The sequence below is a fragment of the Silurus aristotelis genome (assembly GCF_946808225.1).
Source record: "Silurus aristotelis genome assembly, chromosome: 26".
NCBI classification, from domain to species: Eukaryota; Metazoa; Chordata; class Actinopteri; order Siluriformes; family Siluridae; genus Silurus; species Silurus aristotelis.
Genome location: NC_139599.1, coordinates 14,942,577 through 14,966,742, shown reverse-complemented (window position 1 = coordinate 14,966,742; position 24,166 = coordinate 14,942,577). Strand labels below are relative to the sequence as shown.

Sequence of the window (24,166 nt, the reverse complement as noted above, 5' to 3'; positions counted from 1 at the left end):
AACACTTCTAATAACTATTTTTTATTTTAGAGTCAATTTCATAGAAACTGCTCCCTAGTCATTCTTCCGGCTGACCTCAATGTGACGGATAATTCCACCTGGTGTGACTGGGCTCCTTTTGGTGCGTATTGCCATGTATACAGTCTCATAAAGAGATTTTCAATAACTCTTTTGTAATACAATTAGTAGAAATAATACGATTTGAATGAATGAATAAGCACATTTCTGCTCTCAGACACTGTTGAGATGCAGATAATAGAATATATAATAATGATTGTTATCAACAAAGTGTCATTTAAATAAAGGAAAAACTATTGACAATAATTCTAATTAATATGTAAAAACACACGACTAAAAGCACATAACTGAGGGTGGGGGTGGGGGTGGTAATGCTCTATATATAGAGAATGTATTGTAAGTGTAAGTACTAAAGGCTTTCTACATAATGGTGAATGGTGGAGATACTTAAAGCATTACCAGTCTGGAGCTCACCCTCAGTCATGTGCTTGAAAGTCATGTGCCTTGAGTTGGAAAATTGCCACTAGTGTAAATATTTTGCTTCGAATATTTTTTTAAAACTTTTTTCTATAATTGTATAATTTTTCTATTGCTTTTTATATATTTATATATTTATTTATTTATTTTTTAACCCTAGATAGATAGATTTTATAGAGTAGATAGAGTTTTACAAAATAATATAATGCTTTAATGCCTCTCTAGACCAAGACAACTACCAGAACCTGTTTGGATGGCTGGACAACTGCTTTCTGGTGGCCTACGCCATCGGGATGTTCTTCAGGTAAAACACCCAGCCGGTCCGATGTGCTCTTCGGTTGGGACATTCTAAAACGCTTAACCTGGAAAACTGTGGCTTAATGCGATAAAACAGCGTTTTTAAATGACCAAACTTAGTAAGCACATTAATAATAAATCATACTATGTACAGAAAAGGAATTTGTTTGAGTTTGGTCTTTTTTAAGCTTTTTCCTTAACGGTCTGATTCTGGACTAAAAAGCATACGCCACATTAAGCTCATCAGAATGTCTCTGTTCTGTTTAAACTTGTGTTTAGTGATCTAGTAAACCTTGCGTTCACATTTACAGTGGGATTTTTGGCGAGCGGCTGCCCCTGCGTTACTACCTCTCCGTCGGGATGCTCCTCAGCGGCCTTTTCACCGCGCTCTTCGGCCTGGGCTTCTACTGGAACATCCACACCTTGTGGTATTACTGTTTAGTGCAGGTGAATTCAACGTCTGTGTGTCCTTCTTTCTCACAATCCGAATGAAAGCAACACTGCGAAGTCAATTGTAGCGTTCGTATCCCGTGCGCAACTTTCCGTTCTTTAAACCCTTCGTCATGCGGGTTTACTATTAATGAAAAAATGGGGGCGGGACTTATTTTTTGGTCAGAAAAAAATTGGAAACCAAAGCCTCAAATACAGGGTTCATTGCATAGGAATAATACAATCATAGTTTTTCAAATGATAGGAAACTTTCCAGTTTAGACAATACATATTTCACCTTTAATATCAAAGCCCAACCTGGAATTTAGAAAGAAATCAAAAAGCAAGGAAGTGATACTTGTCATACATTGTATTTCTGTTTTTTGAACTGTTGAAATCTGAGCAGGCTCACGTTTCTTATCGTTTTTTAAATGAAGGAGAATGCAGTACAGCACGTTCTTCATTTAAGGCTGTGTGAAAGTATGTTTAGTTTCTCTTTCTATATTAAATATTATCTCATGCTTTTGCTCTTCTCCTCTCTCTCTCTTTCTCTTCCTCTCTCTCCCGCTCTCTCGCTCTCTCAGGTTTTAAATGGGCTGGTACAGACGACAGGCTGGCCGGCGGTCGTCGCGTGTGTTGGCAACTGGTTCGGAAAGGGGAAGTAAGTGTCGGTCACGTTGTTTGCCGCTGACTCAGCACCTGCACGTGCTTTATTAGCTAACTATGGCTCTTTGACAGCTAATCAAGTGCCTGAGATAACACTCGAACAGTTAAAGTTCTTTCAGGGTCAGATTGACGTTCTTGGAATTCTTTGCAAAAGCACTTCCACGGGTCCCATGTGCTCAGAAAACCTGCGATATCCGATATCTGATCGCATCCATATACACATCGATTCACTTTTAGCGATCGCGTTCCTTTTGTAAACTCCGGCACTTGAGTGCTTTTGTTTCCGCACGTTCCAGTCCAATCAGGATTTCCCTTTTTTTTTTTTTTTTTTTTTTTTTTTTTTTTTTTTTTAATGCATGTCTGTAAATTGTAAGATCTCAAGCTCTTAATGTAACTAACCCCGTCCAAAAAGGGCTCGGATTTACAAGGAAATTTTCTCAGGTTATGAGATTGTAAATGTCTTTTTTTTAATTGGCTGCTGCTTTAGGCGAGGGTTCATCATGGGCATCTGGAACTCGCACACCTCTGTGGGGAACATCCTGGGCTCGCTCATCGCCGGCGCATTCGTCTCAACCGCCTGGGGCTTGTCCTTCATCGTGCCCGGCATCATCATCGCTACTACAGGAGTCATCTGCTTCTTCTTTTTGGTTGAGCGTAAGTGTCAAATCAGGAGTTCGATCCAAGTTTGTGTGTGTGTGTGTGTGTGTGTGTGTGTGTGTGTGTGTATATTGCGTGTTTTTTATTAAATTAGAAATTTTATTAACGTGCGATTATTGCATTACCGTTTTACCAATTTTTATCAAAATATATACATAAATATATATAAAAGAGGTGAAATTAAATCCCTCTTTTCTTTACTCCGATATAAAAAAAAAAATGTTTTATCACTAAACATTTGTTTTACTGAAGTCTCAAATCAAGCACCAAAATCCACCATGATGCGCACATCCGGCAATTAAAACCGTCCGTGTGGAAACAAAGCAAAAGTTCCGTCTGGTGTCCTGATTATTTATGTCATTGACAATCATGCGATTAGAACTCAAATAACATTTGGTTCTTCTTGTTTTGTGCAGATCCTGAAGATGTGAACTGCACCCTACCACAGCACCATGTAAGACCCACATGCACACACTATAGACTACAATCTTTTGAATGTTTTAACATTCAGTGCATTCCTAACTGTGTATATGTGTGTAGGAGAGTTTGGAGCAAGAACCTTTGCTGAGGAACTCCCTGAACAGCGAGGAGATCTTCAACAATCACGCGACCGCAGTGATTGAAGCCGGGGAGGAGAAAGCAGAGGCTATCAGTTTCTTTGGAGCTCTCAGGATACCTGTGAGTGCGCTCTTTCACCATAATGTCTCTCAGTAGGGTGTACGGCAGCGTTAGCTTGCGCAAAACTCAAAACCGTTAGAGGAGTTGCTCGTGATTCTCTCTTTTTTTTTTAACCGAAACCTTCTGTTCGAAACTGTAATTATAATATAACAACAAATATTAATGAAAATATGAACCTGACATGCAAACGTTGAATGTTCAGTATTGCAAGCCTTCATCTTGTGAGCCAATAGGAAACAAGTAGGCCAGACTTTTATCTCTGGTCATGGAGGAGATGCTACATAATACAAAGACCCTTCATTTGAAATATTTGACTGGAAAATAAAATCTATGCTTCGTCCAGCAGTGCACAGTAGGATTTTTTTGTTATTAGGGTTGCCTCTGCTGCAGATGATTTGACTTTATACAAAAAAGAAAGATGCTACGCAGCTTCGGTTCAGTGTAGGAATTTTTCTGGGCTGCAAAAATGCAACCCAGCGAGAGACATTGCATTGTCTAAGTATTTTTTTCCTGAAGTATGTTTTAATGAAGTAGGAATTATTTTTACATATCGCACGTTTAAGCCTTTCAGTGCGACAGGCTGAATTCTGCCTCATTTGCAAGTCACTGGAAATAAATAATTGTGTAATCTTGCTATAGAAGGTTCTTCGACGAGTTACAGTTTGAACCGTAAATAAACTTGTTTGTCTCGTGCTCCAGGGCGTGGTGGAGTTCTCCCTCTGTTTGCTTTTCGCTAAGCTGGTTAGCTACACATTCCTCTACTGGTTACCGCTGTACATCGCGAATGTCGGTAAGAGATTCTACTTTTGTTTGATATGTTTTAAATCTATATATATATATTTGTATGTTGCATCACCTTCTCAATACGAATCCTTTCCCCCCCAGCCCATTTCGATCCTAAAGGAGCCGGGGACATGTCGACACTCTTTGACGTCGGGGGAATTCTGGGTAAACAGAGTTGTAGTAGTAGTAGTGTTTAGTCGTAGGTTTGCCCGAAGGCTTTGGGAACATTTCAGAATGAGGCACGTAGAGACACGTCTTCATTCTTATGAATTCGGAAAGGGTTTAATGCACATGCTCGTGTCCTATTATTCCAGGTGGCATCCTAGCTGGGCTTGTTTCAGACTACACCGGCGGGAGGGCGTCCACCTGTTGGGTCATGCTAATTGTTGCGGCTCCTATGGTGAGCGTTGTTTGTGTGTGTGTGTGTGTGTGTGTGTGTGTGTGTGTGTGTGTGTGTGTGTGTGTGTGTGTGTGTGTGTGTGTGTGATTGCAGGAGTGAAAATGATTTAAATTACACAACATGCTCATCATTGATTCTGGTAAATGATTGCATTTAAGTTCTAACTATAGCTGTTCTATAACTCGAAGCCAGGCGTTCTGTATCAGTATGAAGCAAGACTAAAAAAGATTTATACTGGAAGGATAGGTGTTGGAAAATAGCTTTGAAAGAAATGCATAAACTAGGAGCTAAAAAGAAGCTATACTCAACAGATAGCTATCATGTAGCTTTACTAAGCACAAAACCAGCACAGAGCTGTACAAAGTATCAAGTTAATAATAAACTGTAATTAAAAACTAGCATGGACCTGTACCACATACAAACCAATACAAAGCTGTGCTAAATACAAAGCTAATATAGAACTATGCTAAATACAAAGCTAATATAGAACTATGCTAAATATAAAGCTAATATAGAGCTATGCTAAATACAAAGCTAATATAGAACTATGCTAAATACAAAGCTAATATAGAACTATGCTAAATATAAAGCTAATATAGAGCTATGCTAAATACAAAGCTAATATAGAACTATGCTAAATACAAAGCTAATATAGAACTATGCTAAATACAAAGCTAATATAGAACTATGCTAAATATAAAGCTAATATAGAGCTATGCTAAATACAAAGCTAATATAGAACTATGCTAAATACAAAGCTAATATAGAACTATGCTAAATACAAAGCTAATCTAGAACTATGCTAAATACAAAGCTAATCTAGAACTATGCTAAATATAAAGCTAATATAGAGCTATGCTAAATACAAAGCTAATATAGAGCTATGCTAAATACAAAGCTAATATAGAACTATGCTAAATATAAAGCTAATATAGAACTATGCTAAATACAAAGCTAATATAGAACTATGCTAAATACAAAGCTAATATAGAACTATGCTAAATACAAAGCTAATATAGAACTATGCTAAATATAAAGAGCTAATATGTAAGTGTAAAGTAAAAGCTAGGTTCATAACACAAAGCTGTTTGTACTAAAGAGGCTACAATCTCATTTCTCTGTGGGGACTATAAATGTAAAAGGAAGCAGTTTTTACTGTATATTTAAATCTTGTTAAAAATTGTATTTTCCCAAAGCATTATTGTGATTTGTTTGGGGGTTATAATGTTTATGGAATCAAGAAATAAGCACAAATGCTGAAAACATTTTTTAGTACAGAATGAAGGTTGGAGTCCCTTCAGAGAAAAAAAAGGAGACATGCACCAATTCACACGAGAGAGAGAGCAACTAGTCATACGCGTGCTGTTCTGTATACACACACACACACACACACACACACACACACACACACACGTCCCACACTTTGCAGTTTGCTCATAGATTTTAGCACTCAGGCCAAATCTCACCGCCACACCGCAGTAGTGTGTGTGTGTGTGTGTGTGTGTGTGTGTGTGTGTGTGTGTGTGTGTGTGTGTGTGTGTGTGTGTGTGTGTGTGTGTGTGTGTGTGTGTGTGTGTGTGTGTGTGTGTGTGTGACAGAGAGTTAACCCGCAAAACTTCTGACAACATCTGAACAGATTTCTCTTCAGTAATTCCTCTTCTTCTCCTTCTTTTCTCTCTCTAGCTCTATGTGTACAACCTCGTCGGGCAGAACGGCGTTTCCACCACCATCGGTGAGCAGACGCACCCCTACGGCTTTGTCTGTTTCCTGCACACGACGTCTTTCTTTCTTGATTTATTCGCTTTTTCTTTTTTTCCCTCCACTCTTTCTTTCTCAAGGTATGCTGCTGTTTTGTGGCGCGCTCGTGAACGGACCCTACGCCCTCATCACCACGGCTGTGTCAGCTGACCTGGTACTTTTTACTTGTATTTGTCACCATAGTAACAACCATTAATAAATCATTAATAATCAGTTACCTGATCTTTGGGGGGGGTTTGGTATAATTTCTACCACCTTGCTGTTTAATTTTCAATTCTGATTGGTCAGTGATCTGGCAAAATGATCTGTGAGGATTTTTTTTATTTATTTATTTTATTTTATTTTTTTGGTAGAAGTCTCTAGTGTTCCTTTGTATGGTGATAAGTACATGTTCTGATTTCTCAGTAACATGTCTAGATAAAATCTTTTTATTTATAGCTGTATTAACCAGTGGTGGGTCTTCAATGGTGTCCATAGTGACACGAAGGCTATAGAAAGTCAGTATTAAAGGGAAATGCAGTATAACAGCACTGCATCACAGACAGGAATCTCATACAGCAGGAATAAATGCCATTGGGTTGCTGTTAAATCCACCCGAATATATTCGAGCTTGTGCAGTTTGCTACAGTCTCTGATCGTTCAATCAGAGGAGATGAAAATGCTGAGGTTATTGTAGGTCTGCTAGATGGCCCCGGTGTCGCCAGCTCGAAATCTGATTGGTTAAAGCCTCAGTTTCATTGTCATGTATTTGAAGCTGTTTAAAGGCGTCCACTCTGTTGATTCTGAAGGCCACAAGGCAGATTTCTTTCCCCCTCAGCAAAACACATGAAAGCTGCAATACGATTGTGTGGAAACTCCAACGTAAACATACACTCCTGGAAGCAATGAATCCGAGAGAAACGGTATGAAAGGAAAAGAATAGACTATTCGGAATGGTTCTGAATTCTCAAACATCTCAAGCTACATTTTTAGTTTTCAAGAGTCTGAAGATTGAACGACCGCAACGTTATCCAAATGTTATTCGAACTTTTATTTATAGCTGTATAAAACAAAAGAGAGCAGGATTAACGTTTCCCAACATAAACGTGACTAAAATATTTATATAAAATCAGTGTTGCCCAGCAGTATTACAGGCTTAAGCTTCAAGCTTGTGATTCTTTTCGTCCCCCTCTGCACAGGGAACCCACGAGTGTCTGAGAGGAAACTCCAGGGCTCTGTCCACCGTTACAGCTATTATTGACGGCACAGGATCAATAGGTACGGACAAAGTTTCTTCTTTTAAGACAGCATTTTTTTTGTGTGTGTGTGTGTGTTTGTTGTTGCATCATGCTGTTTATCGTTACATTTTGTTTCCAGCAACACAAAGCTGACTAGTTGTATTCTTCCACAGTTTACTGTAAACCGATTCGTTATGCACGGCCGCGTCTCTAATGCCTTTCGTGATATTCTGTCCACTAGGTGCCGCCATCGGGCCTCTTCTGGCCGGCTTGATCTCTCCTACTGGCTGGAATAACGTTTTTTACATGCTCATCACTGCTGATATACTCGCCTGTCTGGTGAGCATTAATGTCTACTTATAAACCTATAATATCTTCTTTTTATCGCTCTGCTTCATTTCTTTTTATTTCTGTCCTTTTTGCTGCTGTAGCTCCTCTCCAGACTGGTGTTTAAGGAGGTCCGAGGATGGTGTGGCTACTCTACAAGAACGAGAGGGTGAGAATTATGGACGAATGTTCATGCAGTTCACATTGAAAGTGCAGGTTAGATTCCTTACATTATATCACCCAGAATGAGTATTTATTGTCGGAACGTTGTATAATGCACTTTATTGAAAAGAAAATATGTTAGGAAATATTTTCGCATTATATAAAATAGAAAAAATTAAGCACAGTTGTTACGCTAATTGCGCCATCAGGTTCGGCGCTCCTATGGGTTTTCTGTTTAACAGTCGCCATTAAAGAGTCTGCGTTTTTCTGACACTGCGGAGAAAAAAAAATGCTTGCAACGCCCATTGCTCTCAGTGAACATGCCAAACCAGCAATCAGAAACTACAGATTGTAGCCTAGGATCATAGGAATAATTTCGGATTTTCGAAATTAGTTTCAAATTGCGAGTAAAATCGCACAATTCACTCTGAAGAAATTCTCATTTGCCGTGTAACTGTACTTCAACAGACATCCACTAGAGGGTGCTAACAAGCCTACAACACGGTATAGGCGATCACCGTTGCATAGATAACAAATAGAACGAATGAAAAGTTTGCCGGATGTTGAATTTTACACACACAAATCTGTGTCCTGGTTTAGATTTTGGTATTTTTTTTTTGTTCTTGTCTTTTTTTATTTTATTCAGCACATTTGCTTGTTGCCGCCTCTTTATCTGATCAGTAGTTAATGGTTTTTCCGGCTGGTTCTTATTAAATCAGTAGAATCTAATGAATATTTGGAATGCATTGAGTTTTGTTGGTTATTTCCGGACCCTGATTTGATCTGCCTGTTTCATTTCAGGTTCAAAGAGATCTGAGGCGCACGGCCGACAAGTGAACATCACACCTGCAGTGGGGGGGACGCCGGCGACAACAAAACCCAGACCAGACCAGATTTCTCGATCTATTCATCCATCCACTACACAAAGCTGTTTGTTTTTTTTAAATATGGGACCCTTTTTATCTTTTAGCGAAAAGAAACAAAAAGCCCAGCGGTGTAATGAAATGAAATGATGGCGGTGGACACACGTTTTTTTTATGAGGGGGGAAAAGAACAGAAAAGGAAAAAAGAAAAGAAAGAAAGCAGGAGAGAGAATCAGAGCTCCTCGATTTGATCTCAACCATGGCGGATTTTCGATTGAATATCAATCATTAAAATATGCTAGCAGTGCATATTTGCTTTTATCCTCTGTCTCTATGGTTACTCAAACTCGGCTGTCTCTGTGTGTATCTTTTTTCTCTATCATATACACACACACACATGCACACAAACACTCACACACATACAAATGCATATACACTGTTCCTTATTAATTCAGGTGCAGGTTCTTCAGCATAAGTATCCTCTCTAATGTATCTGCCTCCCACATCCAGCAGCACTATATGACATTTACAGCTCACTACACACACATTTACACAATTCCTCAGACGCTCTTCCTGCGTGTGGGCTTCTGTATTGTTTGGGTGCTTTAGCCTATGGAGCTGCTGAAATGACCTCTGCTAAACATTAAAACATGACTCACTAATCATACAATTCACTCCCACGCCTTGCATAATGAAGTTTCCTTCAGAGACCATGTAGTCATACCTTCGCTATATCGCAAACAAGCACTTTTTTTTTCCCTCAAAACAAATCATTCACCTCAGAATGAAAAAAAAAATTGTGTTATTTATGCTCTTGGGGCAAATCAGTACTTTATTTAACACATCAAAATGATTATCGGTGTATATAAGACGTGATGAAATATTTAATATGCACCGGGTGACAATACGGTGCTTTCAGATCAAATACTCAAAATACATACTGTATCAATCTCTTCTGAAAGACGTGAAAATAAAACACGCTGAAATAAACAATGTGTTGTACTATTTATAATATATATGTGTTTGTCTGGAGTCGAGTTTTTCTTTCTTCTTTCCAGAGCGAGGGAGTGTTGGATTGGATTGGATAGATGGATGGATGAATGGATTGGACAGGATGGATGGATGGGTGGATGGATGGATGGGATGGGATGGATTGGATGGGATGGATGGATTAATGGATGGGATGGATGGATTAATGGATGGGATGGATGGATTAATGGATGGGATGGATGGATTAATGGATGGGATGGATGGATTAATGGATGGGATAGATGGATTGGACGGGATGGATTAATGGATGGGATGGATTGGATGGGATGGGATGGATGGAATGGATAAGAGGGAGGGAGGGAGTTTAGTGTGGGTTATTTTTCTTCTGTCTATACAATTTGCTTCTTCTAAGTTTAGTGTATGTTAATGTATGGTGTATGGTGCCATGTGATGTTCCTGAGATCCTGGAAATTGGCTTCAGATCCACATTTGTTCCAATAAATAAATACAACAAGCACCTTTATTAGGACACTGGACAAGTGCATTATATAAGATTGCCTTGAGATATATCTTGGTTCTGCTCATTTTATTATTTTATTATTTAATTATTATTATTTTATGATTATACTTTTTTTAATTAAAAGTTCATATTTATATCTCATTATAATAAACCCAAATACATTAATGGATTTCTTATAAATGAATTGAATTTAAATTATAGTTTGTTTTGGAAAAAACAAACTGGTTGTGGTTTTCCCATCGTTTATGCTGCTCAGAGTTTGAGACTGGAGAAATGTAATTTCCGGAATCTGAGTCGACTTCAAAAGAAATCTGTGGAATCGACTTCTGCTATTCTCAGCACCTTGAATCTGGAAAATCTGGAATAGCACTGTTAAAAACCAGCCTCCACCCGGAGCGTTTCCAGGGCAACGTGATAGCACGTGGACGTGAGATTCCAAGCCCAGCCCACATTTCGCCTGCCCTAAATAATCCCGCGCTTTCCTTCTCAGCATCCTCAGCAGCATCTGTGGAGTTTAAAGCCTGAGTGCAAGGTGGATGGCACACACACAGGTGGCTCACTTGGACCCTCCACCAGCTTCTCCTAGTGCCTTAACAGACACCACGACAGTGTCTGGGTTTATTTTCCAACATTTTTTTCAAGCTTCTTTTAAAAAATTTTTAAGCTGTTTGCTGAGGTGAGCAGAGAAGAACAAGTGGTATTTCTTGTACCTTATACTGAATTTCAACATTGCTTCATGTTCTTACACTTTTTTCCCTCATGGTATTGAATATGATATTTGAATATGGTGTGTCTGTTTTGAAGCTTTGACTGTTCCATATTTGTTCTGCTTCTCGAGAAGGAAAGGCAGTAAAAGTCAGAAATGGGGTCCAGCTGTTCATCCTATGCTCCTAAAACCGTATACCTGGATGTGGATGGAAAAGTTCAAAGGGTAAGAACATCAAAGAGCTTCTAATGATAAACTTAATGGTGTTAGAATAATAAATATGAATCCGAATTTATATATATATATATATAGATAGATAGATAGATAGATAGATAGATAGATAGATAGATAGATAGATAGATAGATAGATAGATAGATAGATAGATAGATAGATAGATAGTTAGTTAGTTAGTTAGTTAGTTAGTAAGTAAGTAAGTACAGACCAAAAGTTTGGACACACCTTCTCATTCAAAGAGTTTTCTTTATTTTCATGACTATGAAAATTGTAGAGTCACACTGAAGGCATCAAAACTATGAATTAACACATGTGGAATTATATATGGAATTATATACATAACAAAAAAGTTATGTATATAAGTTCCCTCAGTTGGAAACTATTTCTTGCAATCCCCTGCATCTCCAATGCCAATTTTAAAAACGATATTAAACTATATACTATAATATTTTCAACTATACATTAAACTGCACATTTTAAACAATATTTCAATAAGATGGTAAATTCATTGATTGTTCAGCGTTTATACTTCATACATAACTTAATATCTATATTTAATTTTTACATTTTTTATATTTTATTTTACTTTTATCTTTAATTTAAATTTTACGATCAAACATTTCTAACTCCAAACCAGAGCGATGCAACAAGATCAACAGAAGTACAACAAAAATGAAAAAGCAATTTTCTGTTGTTGTCAATGTTGTTTTAGATTAGTTTTTTCCTCACTAGGGCACTTATGTGGTCTGGCATTAACAAAAAGCCTCGTTCTGAGTCACAGGTGTCTGTGGCATTCACAAGTATCCGTACCATCTGCAGAGAGCAGCTTGATGAGTGTTTGTTCACCAGAGATTGTAGACCTTCACAAAGAAATTTGCTTGGCAATGAGACATTCGGATTTAAATATAATAAAAAAACAGGGGGAAATGTTTATTATTTTAATCTGTATTATATACAGAATACATACGTGTAACAATGCTCGTATTCATTTATTAAACAAGATGAACATGAAACGCATTGTGAGGATTCTGAATGTACTTTTCTCTTGTCTGTAGGTGATTTTCAGTCGTCACTGCAGTCCATGTGACATCCGAGAGCTGCTTTGTACATCATCCAACATCACCAGGTTCTTATGCTCTTTCATTCACTGCGTATTCACTTCATCTATCCCATAATATTCTACTCTATGTAATATTGCATATCTATCTATCTATCTATCTATCTATCTATCTATCTATCTATCTATCTATCTATCTATCTATCTATCTATCTATCTATCTATCTATCTATCTATCTATCTTTAAACACTCGGTCGGTCTTTATTGTAAAACACATCTATCTATCTATCTATCTATCTATCTATCTATCTATCTATCTATCTATCTATCTATCTATCTATCTATCTGTCTGTCTGTCTGTCTGTCTGTCTGTCTGTCTGTCTGTCTGTCTGTCTGTCTGTCTTCCTGCCTGCCTGCCTGCCTGCCTGCCTGCCTGTCTGTCTGTCTATCTATCTATCTATCTATCTATCTATCTATCTATCTATCTATCTATCTATCTATCTATCTATCTATCTATCTATCTATCTATATTTTTTCCTAATATTGTATGCATACACATCTATCTATCTATCTATCTATCTATCTATCTATCTATCTATCTATCTATCTATCTATCTATCTATCTATCTATCTATCTATCTATCTATCCATCTATATTTTTTCCTAATATTGTATGCATACACATCTATCTATCTATCTATCTATCTATCTATCTATCTATCTATCTATCTATCTATCTATCTATCTATCTATCTATCTATCTATCTATCTATCTATCTATCTATCTATCTATATTTTCTTCTAATATTTTAAATATCTGTGGATTTGTATGTCTCTCTCTCTCTCTCTCTCTCTCTCTCTCTCTCTCTCTCTCTCTCTCTATATATATATATATATATATATATATATATATATATATATATATATATATATATATAATAATTTTATTATTTTTTTTTTTTTTTTTCTCCTGTGCAGAAACACAGCTATACTTCTAGTGGATACAGAGGGGGCACTGATATCGATTGACCCCACTATGCCCACAAACTCACCTAAGTAATCTATTTATTACTCTACACTACACTCACTATATAAAGCCTATTTTTAATAACTGCAGATGTTTTTCTTTATTCTCTTTGCAGCAACTTGTACAAAGTGGTGCCCCATTCCAGTCATGGAGGAGGTGAACGCTTTAATAAATGCAAACCATGTGCTTCTGTTAGACATATTTATTATTGAAAGAGGATTTAATGCTTTGCTAAATACATGTTTTAAACTTACTGCTATTTTTTGTGTAAAATGTGGGAATAATTTCTATAGTTAAATGTCTTTAATTAAAAATTTGGTCATTAACAAAAAGGGGTTTGTATTATAATGCAAAGAGAAAGAACAGCTTTATAGATTATACGTTAATGTTATTTAACCCTGAGAATAATTACAAATAATACACTTGTATATAAACTTCTAAAGAGAAAGAAGACATGTTCCAGAACGTTCTCTCCCAAGTGGCGGAGCAATTCAGTCGGTAATATGTTTATTTCTAAAATCATTTGAATACAGTTTTTATTCAATACCACTTTTGAGTAATGTGGAATCTTTGTGCTTTAGGGCTTTTAGAATAAACGATCTGAAGACGGAGATGACCAACAGACTCGCCATGCTGGAGAAAAGAGTCGAACATGAGCCTTGATCCTGCTCAGTCTTAAACAAGAAAATTTAATTCATTTAGAAATTAAATTGTGAGTTTATTTTGTTTTGACTTTTTTCTTGTGAGCTTATTTTTTGTCTTTGTAGTAGAGGGTCTCAAAGTGGTCGAGATCGAGAAGTGCAAGAACGATCTAAAGAAACTAAGGGATGAAGTGACCTCTAGAGGTGAATCGAGGTATAATTCAAACCTTCAAATGCAAACAATTTGATGTCATAATCTACAGTTCCACCAATAATCTGGAACTGTCTGTCTGTCTGTCTGTCTGTCTGTCTGTCTGTCTGTCTGTTGATCTTTATAGTAAATAAAAAATCTATCCAACTGTCTGTCTGTCTGTCTGTCTGTCTGTCTGTCTGTCTGTCTGTCTGTCTGTCTATCTGTCTGTCTGTCTGTCTGTCTGTCTGTCTGTCTGTCTGTCTATCTATCTATCTATCTATCTATCTATCTATCTATCTATCTATCTGTCTGTCTGTCTGTCTGTCTGTCTGTCTGTCTGTCTGTCTGTCTGTCTGTCTGTCTGTCTGTAGTTGTGCTCTATTCAATCTCTCAGTTCTAAATTTTGTATTTGCTTCCAAACAGGGTGAACTGCACCTGCAAATACAACTTCACAGAGGACGGGATGAAACTCTCTCCCAGGCGTGATGTTCCAAGTTATCCAAAGGTTAAAATAAATAAATAAATAAATAAATAAATAAATAAATAAATAAATAAATAAATAAATAAATAAATAAATAAATAAAGGATCAGACGGGAGTTTATCAGTATGTATGGGATATTAATGGTCTTTCCTTTTGTCTCTTCTCATCTACACAGTACACACTTTCCCAGGAGACCATCGAGACTCTGAAGAAGCCCACCTTTGATGTATGGCACTGGGAGCATAATGAGGTTCGCCCGCATGTGAATGGATGTATATTAGTGCATTTGTTTGTTTGTTTTTTCTTAATAGGTTTCCATTGGTGGTGAACTCAGTTTAATATTACAAAACTTCATTCTTGCTTATTAACTTTAGATGTTAAGCTGCCTAGAGTACATGTACCACGATCTCGGCTTAGTAAAGGAGTTCAACATGAACCCCATCACCCTGAAGAGGTGGCTGGTAAGCCGTTCTTCTGAATTAAGCATTTAACTTTCTGAGTTCTAACACAAAGCACAAAACGTAAACAGGAATGCTGATCGATTACAGCTGGCCATCCAAGAAAATTACCGTGACAACCCGTTCCATAACTTCCGCCACTGCTTCTGCGTCAGCCAGATGATGTATGGAATGATTCACTTGTGCAACCTACAGGTGTGAACGTCCCTGTGGCCTCTAATGCACACATTCTATTACATGATGTCTGTCTATAAACCTGTATATTTTTTGTAAAGCTTTAAACCTTGTTCTCAGGAGAAGCTGACTATGACGGACATGTGTATTTTATTGACTGCAGCTGTGTGCCACGATCTTGACCATCCAGGATACAATAACACGTACGTCTCTGACTGTTGGCCTCGATAACATTTTACCTACCTATCTATCTATCTATCTATCTATCTATCTATCTATCTATCTATCTATCTATCTATCTATCTATCTATCTATCTATCTATCTATCTATCTATCTATCTATCTATCTATCTATCCTGTTTTTCTGTCATTTACAGTAAAGAAAGTAAGCTAATGCTTGTTTTGTGCATCTACTGACTGACACAAACAGTAAATTTCTTTAAATAAATTGCTTCACACCAAAAAAGAATTCAGTGCCAGTGCGCCGAACTCACAATATGTTTTGATCAGGTATCAGATTAATGCTCGGACAGAGCTGGCGGTGCGCTATAACGACATCTCCCCCCTGGAGAACCACCACTGCGCCGTGGCCTTCCAGATCCTCACCATGCCGGAGTGCAACATCTTTGCCAACATCGAACTCGAGTCCTTCAAACAGATAAGACAGGTGCTGCTACCCAGCTATAGTCATACAGCTGGCTTTAAAAAAAAAACATTCGCATAATGTATGGTGATTGTTTCTCTTACAGGCCATCATTACTCTCATTCTAGCCACTGACATGGCCAGACACGGTGAGATACTAGATTCCTTCAGACAAAAAGTGGACAACTTTGACTTCACCAATGAGGAGCATGTCAAATGTGTGCGTATTTACCGCATTATTTATTATAGAATTTGCATTGTGTTTAGAGCATTGCTGGTAGTGGTTAAATTTACTCTTTATAATCCCTATGGCATCCTGTCCAATGGTTGAGCAGCTGAAAATGGTCTTGATCAAATGTTGTGACATCTCCAACGAGGTTAGACCAACTGAGGTGGCTGAGCCATGGGTGGACTGCCTGCTGGAGGAGTACTTCATGCAGGTAACGCCAACTAGTTACATGAAATCAGGACTACAGTTCTCTAATTGGGTTGTTAAAAATAAAGAGATAGACTCCAATAATATAATTCAGGCTGTAAAGCATTTTTGTAGAGTTATCATTTTGTTATTTCGTATCGATTCAGAGTGATCGAGAAAAGTCAGAAGGTCTCCCGGTTGCACCATTTATGGATCGGGACAAAGTGACCAAGCCGACAGCGCAAATCGGCTTCATCAAGTTCGTTCTCATTCCGATGTTTGAGACCGTCATGAAGGTATTTCATAATACGCATTAAAAGCCATCGTTTTATATTAACGATATACTAATGCACTCATTCATACATAATAATTTATATGTATAAATGAGAGATTAGAAGGTGAAAACCATATTTAAAAGAATTTAAAAACGAGTGTAATTTTTGATTTCTGTGATGTGGGGTTTATAAGCAGTTTTTAAAGGAGTCTCCAGTTTTAGTGCTTTGGGAACAGTTAGGGGTAAACCAGGAAGTTCATTTGCAGTTTATTGGTAACCAGACAAGCCATGTTGATTTATTACATGCAAACAAAAAAATATTCGGAAAAAAATTGGAATCTGGCTGATTGTGCTGGAGGAATACAACCTTTCAGGATAGAACAGAAATCGAACGTTAGTGTTTCGCTTTTTACTGTCCAAAAATGAATATCTGAATTATATGAAACCCAAAATTTTCTCTTTCGTTTTTTTTTTTTTTTTTAGCTTTTCCCTCAAATCGAGGAGATCATGGTGCAGCCACTGCGGGATTCTCGTGACCACTACGAAGAACTAAAACAGATTGACGATGCCATGTCACAAGTATATCACAAACGTTACAATAGTTATTGGGATGTACATGTGTTTTATATTATAAGTTGTTCATCGATCCATAGAGATTCCAGTGTTAATCTAAACGATGTGTTTGATCTCCAGGCCCAGAAGAAGAAAACGGAGAGCATGTCATTAGGAGGAAAGAACAAATAAACCCATAAAGTCTGCGTCCTTGTCTGAAAAAAAGAGTAAGTTTCTGTGGATTATTGAGCTCTTGCTACAAAAAGTGAGAAGGTGGGTTTTTAAAATGGGAAAAATATTAATGAGTTTTTATTGAAACATGAACGTGGTGGTCATGACTGCTATTCTATATTCCCAAAGGCACCGTTTTTGTTACAAAGGTCACATTTTACAGTGTTTTTCTTAGTTGCTTGGGAGCATTTCTCAGACCAGGAATGAGATTCTCAAAAACGACTTGTTCAAAATCCACGTCACGGCATCGCACGTGCGATGGATCGTAAAATCGATTTCTCGTTGCTTTGAATAAATCGCGAATTCTGTTTAATTGGTTGTTTACAAGTGTCTGCTGTTTCCTATATTATCAAGTGTTTGTCGTGCTGATCAAAATACATTATACAGGTTCTCACCTGAACAGTCTCAACCCCTAAAACATCTCGGCATCCGTTCAGTCCAAACGTCAGATATACATGTGAATAAATGCGTCTTGAATTGATGAACTCTGCAGATGAATCTTGAATGTCGCTAATGACCGCGAGTGACCGGCATCAAGATCGAACGATCATCAACCAGGTCTCCTAAACAGGTCAAAGGTGAACCTTTGTTCAACTGGCGACTGAGCAAAACACAGAATTCAAAAAATGGACCGTGAAACAATAGGAAACAAACAAACACTAATACAGTACAGTAAAAGTGTGAATCCTGTTTGGTCTCTTGCAATAAATATACAAATACAGTAATGTGTACAATACCGTTGTAATTTTTAGATGCCCCGTGCATTTTCAGTCATTAGAATCCAATGGTTTACATCAGGAAATACTGAAATCGTACGCCATCGTACTGACAACACGTCCAAACGTTTTGACGATCTGGTTTGTGAACATTGACAAAAACGGCTTTGGTATTCTGATGGAAATGAGATGTTTATTGACAGAAATTCTTCATTTTGATTGTAAGAAAAGTTCAGGTTTTGATGTGATGGTGCTTCATGAAGAAAAAGTGGAGTTTATTCAAAAAACTCACTCTGTATCACATTGTAACTGATCACTCTTCCACATACATGAGCTTACATGATTGGTAAGTGTCACTGCGAGTATCCATGGAAGAGAATAACACCATCCCTACCATCAGCAACAACATCAGGATTTGCAATAAACAACGACGTTTCCAGCCATACCCAGATTTCCAATTCCAACAGCTCTACCCTGGTGTAACAAATAACCCCTTCCTCTGTTTTACAGGAAGTCTGACGGGCAGATGAAACGTAGTCTGGCTTTATTACGGTGTCCAATGTGGCATTTTTTTGAGTCGGCATCTTCTGCCTAATTCTCAAGAACCTCCGCTGTGAGAGGACGGATTTCTCAACACCTGATAGATATACTGTAGTAAGACACCTGATCTGAGAGGAACCTTATGAGCACAGTGGACTGTTGTTTTTTGAAGATTTTACAGCACATATTATACGGTAAGGTTGAGAGAACATGGCAGGTGAAAATCCAATGAAGGGTCTACAGATGAGAAGAAGGAATTTGGGGAAGTTTGTCAAATAAAATCGGATGATTGTTGAATTTTTGGCATTAGAATAAATTTTTGGGAATAAAGGTGAGGAAATGATTTATCTCTCACTATAAACATTCTCTTATAAACAATCTTGACCCCCTGAGATGTTGGACCATGAGTGTGTATTATGGAAAGTAAAATGTACAATAACTGGTGTTGGCCATAACGCATTGAGAAATTTATTAACACTAAAGTTGATCATTCTACCAGCTGATGGCATTTAATAGTTTCCAAATAATTTTATATATATAATAAACAATAATACACTATATTGCCAAAAGTATTGGGTCACCTGTTCAAAAGGATGGAATGTGATTTTTTTAAGCATTTCATCCCATATTTAGTCAGAATCTTCTCTTATAATTCCCTCCACTCTTCTGGGAAGATGTTCCACTAGATTTTGGAGGGTGCTTATCATTATTTGTGTTCATCAGCCACAAGGGTATTACAAAAGGCAGGTACTGATGTAGGTCTACATTTAGTCACCATTTGCTCTTAGATTAACTTCCACTCTTCTGGGAAGATGTTCCACTAGATTTCGAAGTGCACTTGTGGAGATTTGTGCTCATTCAGCAAAAAGTAGGTCAGTAAAGTCAGGTACTGATGTAGGTGAGGTGAGGAGGCCTGGGGTGCAGGCAACGTTCATATTAATCCCAAAGGTGTTCAATAGGGTTGAGGTCAGAGCCTTTGTGCACAGGGGCATCGTCATGCTGGAACAGATTTTGGTTTCCAAGTTCAAATAAAGGGGAAAATGTAATGCTACCATCTCCAAAGACATCCAATTGTATACCTTCAATATTGTGGTAATACTTTGGGGAAGATCCACATATGAGTGGGAAAGTCAGGTGTCCCAATACTTTTGTCTGTGTCTGATTTTGAAATGTCAAAATGATGTGAAAAATGTTTTATTTGCTTAATCAGATTATTAAGTCCTCACTGTATTATTATTATTATTATTATTATCATTAATATTATTACTTTGAGGTTTTTTGCAATTACATTCTGGTTTTATTTATATCTTTTGATTTGAATCATGTCTTCATTCTATAGTTAACTTACACCATGTTATAGGATTCCATATATTTATGCATTTATTTATTTAACACATTGCAAGACGTATCATATTTACATATTTTTTCAACAGAGTTTTAAAAGCACTTGCGGAATTTTCTTTCACACTAATGAAACGATGCTCTCAGGTATGTGGCATTAGGTGGCAACTTAAAACCGACCTGATGTTTTTGTTGTTGTTGCTGAAATCATAAGAAATCAAACTGATCAATTCTTTTACTTTAGCATGTGTACTACCGTGAATGTGTTTTGGGCTGTGAGTTGAAATGTTGGCAAATTAAGCAATAATAAAAAAACCTTCAATGTCTATTTTGTGTTTGAGTATCTATTAGTAGAACTATATATTATAGGTCCCCTGGTGGTCTAGTGGTTAGGATGCGGCGCTCTCACCGCTGCGGCCCGGGTTCGATCCCCGGTCAGGGAACCGACCCCAGCCATTAGGGTCGCACAAGTCTTAGTGCTGGTCCCAAGCTCGGATAAATGGGGAGGGTTGCGTTAGGAAGGGCATCCAGCGTAAAAACATGTGCCAAATCAAACATGCGGATGGTCCGCTGTGGCGACCCCTAATGGGAGAAGCTGAAAGAAAAGCGAAAAAGAGATCCAGGATGACAATGTTCCTGTGTACAAATCCAGCTCCATGAAGATATGCTATGAATGGGTTGGAGTAGAAGATCTTACGAGTCCTGATAGAAAGCTGACCCTGTTACACACCTTCAGAATGAATGGGAATGCGGAATGTACTGTGCTGCAAAAATCACCACAAGCACAAAAATGATTGGAACATCTTCCCAGAAGGGTGGATGTTATTCTAACAACAAATGGGAATTAAATGTGGAATGGGATGTTAATATGTATCTTATGTTCAGGTTTGATCCCAAAATGACAGCTTAAAATTGAATGCCACCGTCTCCAAAGACATTCGATGGCTCCAACTTTGTGGTTACAGTTTGGAAAAGAACCCATTAAGGCTGGAAAAGTCCCAATGCTGTGGTCCATATAGTGCGTATAGAACTATTTGCTATTAAACAACTGTGTAATATGTGTATTACATTACATTTTTTCAACTATAATGATTGTATTTACTATTATGTGCACAAAAGACATAAAAAAAAACAGTGTGCCAAAGAGGAGGGTCAGGTTTTGTGTCCAAAACAAAGCAGCGACTGCGTTTCAGAAACGTGTGTTTAAACTTTAAACCTGTTTTTATGCGGGCTCTTATCTGCCAGGTGGGTTTGACACCTCCACCAATGTCTACAGTGCTTTTTAGAAAAAGTCATTCGGCAAACCGTTTAAACAAACCTTTGTGTGTGTGTGTGTGTGTGTGTGTGTGTGTGTGTGTGTGTGTGTGTGTGTGTGTGTGTGTGTGTGTGTGTGTGTGTGTGTGTGTGTGTGTGAGAGAGAGAGAAAGAGAGAGACAGACAGACAGACAGACAGACAGACAGACAGACAGACAGGCAGGCAGGCAGGCAGACAGACAGACAGACAGACAGACAGACAGACAGACAGACAGACAGACAGACAGACAGACAGAAAGAGATAGACAGAGACAGAGATTTCTATTCATGGCCAGTAGAGAGAGACATTTTCCAATACTTATTTTCATGTTTTGGGATACAGATTAAATGTTTAAAACATAAAATCATTTTTATTTCATTCCAATTTCATTTCATTGAATTAAATCTATTGAGTAAATGCATAAAACTTTTTATAATAATACTTATTTTACATATATACATACATTGTGTGAAAGCCTTTATGAGAAAACACCTTTTTAACCAATCAGAGTTGAATTTTTGACTGTACGTGGCTTTTCTTGAATTGAAAATGTGTGTCTCTTGAGCATGTCATTATTTTCACTGATTTAGATTTTAAGTTCTTACTGTTCTTACTATTTATTGCTTATTAATACATTTTATTAAATATTGCTATTATATTCCTATATATATATTATATATATACAGTACAGACCAAAAGTTTGGACACACCTTCTCAAAGAGTTTTCTTTATTTTCATGACTATGAAAATTGTAGAGTCACACTGAAGGCATCAAGGGCTATTTGACCAAGAAGGAGAGTGATGGGGTGCTGCGCCAGATGACCTGGCCTCCACAGTCACCGGACCTGAACCCAATCGAGATGGTTTAGGGGTGAGCTGGACCGCAGAGTGAAGGCAAAAGGGCCAACAAGTGCCAAGCATCTCTCGGGGAACTCTTTCAAGACTGTTGGAAGACCATTTCAGGTGACTACCTCTTGAAGCTCATCAAGAGAATGCCAAGAGTGTGCAAAGCAGTAATCAAAGCAAAAGGTGGCTACTTTGAAGAACCTAGAATATGACATTTTTCATGTGTTTCACATTTTTTTGTTATGTATATAATTCCATATATAATTCCACATGTGTTAATTCATAGTTTTGATGCCTTCAGTGTGAAACTACAATTAATTAATTATATTATATTATAAAAAATTATATTATATTATCTTACCATTCAGATTATTAAGACTTAAAGGTATCCAGTGTCAGCAATGTTAAACCAAAGGCATGTTGTTTCCAGTTACGCTGTAGTTTCTAGTTCACTGGTGGGAAGGTGAACTAACCACTTTATTATAAGCAATTTTTTGTGTGCACTCTTGCATGCCTTTTTTGCTCCTCCTCATTAACCAGCATGGGATAATATAATACAGATGAATCTAATAGAATGGTATGTTAAGATATAGCACACTAACCTCACCTTTAGTGGTTTAGTTTTAGTTACAAACATCAACAATAAAATGAAATATGAAAGAATCCCACCACTAAGAACTAAGAAGAAGATTAGGACGTGCAGACAAGTAAACCAAAATCTATAACAATGGAGAAGTCATATCCTTTGTCGTTTCCTCACACTCTTGTTACAGGCACTGCTAATTTAGGCAAATGCGTCCCAGACAAATTTTTTTTCCTCTCGATTTGCAAAAATAACACAAATCTACCATTTGCATCCACATCATTTTTTTTTTCGTTCTAAAATGAACGATAACCGTCAAAGCATCGCACAAGTATGAACCAGTCCTCCACACTGACATTCACCCCAATTTTGATGTTATATGTAAAGTATGACCTTCTTAATCCTTTGTAAACAAATCATTGGTATGCATAAGTTTGCATCTCCTCAGGACACAGCAAAGGAGACCAAAAAATCTATAATTTAAAGTGTTTTGGTACTGAACAAAGCAAAAAGTTTATTGAATTTGAGACACCTTTGGGTATTACATCAGATGACACACAGACAAAGCACACTGTATAAGTAGGTACCTATAAAAAATAATAATAATTAAAAGATAGTGAAGTCTTCAACGCAGCCAGGTACAGTGTCCTCCACTAATATTTTCACTCTTAGTAAAGGACGGCTGTAAAAAAATTCTTTATTGTTGAAATTTTTTTTGTTGAAGATTCACAAGATTACTCTGTTTTACTGATATCAAACAAGAATATCTTTGTTACATATATACATATACACAAACATATACTGTATGTGTCACAATTATTGAGTAAAATATATTTTGGTAGTAAATTCCCACTGATATTTTACATTTATTGGGACTGGGAACAGGAAATTGTTCAACAATGACTTTCTGGTATATGGTGGTAAAAGTATGAGGTAATTTATAGACCAAATTCCCTTTGTCATTCATCACATTCTTATTTTGTGAAACCCAACAACCTTTTCTGCCTGGTCTTGGAATTTTACACATATGTTACCTCAGATTTTTATCCCAGTCATGGTTAAACAAGTTCCTGTTTCTGTTCACTGAGAATATACTTTAAATATATATATATATATATATATATATATATATATATATATATATATATATATATATATATATATATATATATACACACACACACACACACACACACACTATATTGCCAAAATTACTGGGTCACCTGGTCATAAGTACGGTATGTGATTTTTGATCATCGCATCCCACATTTAGTCCCAATTTGATCTTATAATTCCCTCCAATCTTCTGGGAAGATGTTCCACTACAGTTTGAAATGTGCTTATGGATATTTGTGTTTATCGGACACAAGGGTGTTACGAAAGGCAGGTACTGATGTAGGTGATGTGAGAAGGCCTGGGGTGCAGTCAGTGTTCCAATTCATCCCAAAGGTGTTCAGTAGGGATGAGATCAGAGCTCTATAGCAGGCCACTCAAGATCTTTATCTCCAAAGCATG

At 37.3% G+C, this 24,166-nt stretch overlaps 2 protein-coding genes across 3 annotated transcripts in view; both read left to right on the top strand.

The window, feature by feature from the left end:
• The window catches only part of slc37a2 (solute carrier family 37 member 2), a 12,191-nt gene extending 2,466 nt beyond the window's left edge, over positions 1–9,725 (top strand). Inside the window, exons 3-18 of one of the 2 annotated variants that reach the window (XM_083532144.1) lie at positions 31–121; positions 721–799; positions 1,104–1,239; positions 1,806–1,882; positions 2,375–2,541; positions 2,961–2,998; positions 3,085–3,222; positions 3,922–4,012; positions 4,108–4,170; positions 4,320–4,405; positions 6,089–6,137; positions 6,244–6,317; positions 7,342–7,420; positions 7,622–7,719; positions 7,812–7,876; positions 8,671–9,725. In XM_083532144.1, the coding sequence (XP_083388270.1) occupies positions 31–121; positions 721–799; positions 1,104–1,239; positions 1,806–1,882; positions 2,375–2,541; positions 2,961–2,998; positions 3,085–3,222; positions 3,922–4,012; positions 4,108–4,170; positions 4,320–4,405; positions 6,089–6,137; positions 6,244–6,317; positions 7,342–7,420; positions 7,622–7,719; positions 7,812–7,876; positions 8,671–8,686 (1,347 nt within the window). In that variant the 3' untranslated portion in view covers positions 8,687–9,725. Of the gene's footprint in view, positions 1–30; positions 122–720; positions 800–1,103; positions 1,240–1,805; positions 1,883–2,374; positions 2,542–2,960; positions 2,999–3,084; positions 3,223–3,921; positions 4,013–4,107; positions 4,171–4,319; positions 4,406–6,088; positions 6,138–6,243; positions 6,318–7,341; positions 7,421–7,621; positions 7,720–7,811; positions 7,924–8,670 lie in introns of both variants that reach the window. The other variant, XM_083532145.1, reaches the window with a different exon arrangement.
• Positions 9,726–10,744: 1,019 nt separating this feature from the next.
• pde9ab (phosphodiesterase 9ab) lies at positions 10,745–18,889 on the top strand. The gene is made up of 20 exons (XM_083532167.1): positions 10,745–10,918; positions 11,084–11,173; positions 12,239–12,309; positions 13,220–13,297; positions 13,384–13,424; positions 13,712–13,766; positions 13,850–13,920; positions 14,036–14,123; positions 14,526–14,607; positions 14,760–14,834; positions 14,959–15,045; positions 15,133–15,237; positions 15,337–15,419; positions 15,727–15,883; positions 15,966–16,079; positions 16,195–16,299; positions 16,442–16,570; positions 17,032–17,127; positions 17,242–17,327; positions 18,558–18,889. The coding sequence occupies exons 2-19, from the start codon at positions 11,105–11,107 to the stop codon at positions 17,290–17,292; spliced, it is 1,557 nt and encodes a 518-aa protein (XP_083388293.1). The 5' UTR covers positions 10,745–10,918; positions 11,084–11,104; the 3' UTR covers positions 17,293–17,327; positions 18,558–18,889.
• Positions 18,890–24,166: the final 5,277 nt, after the last annotated feature.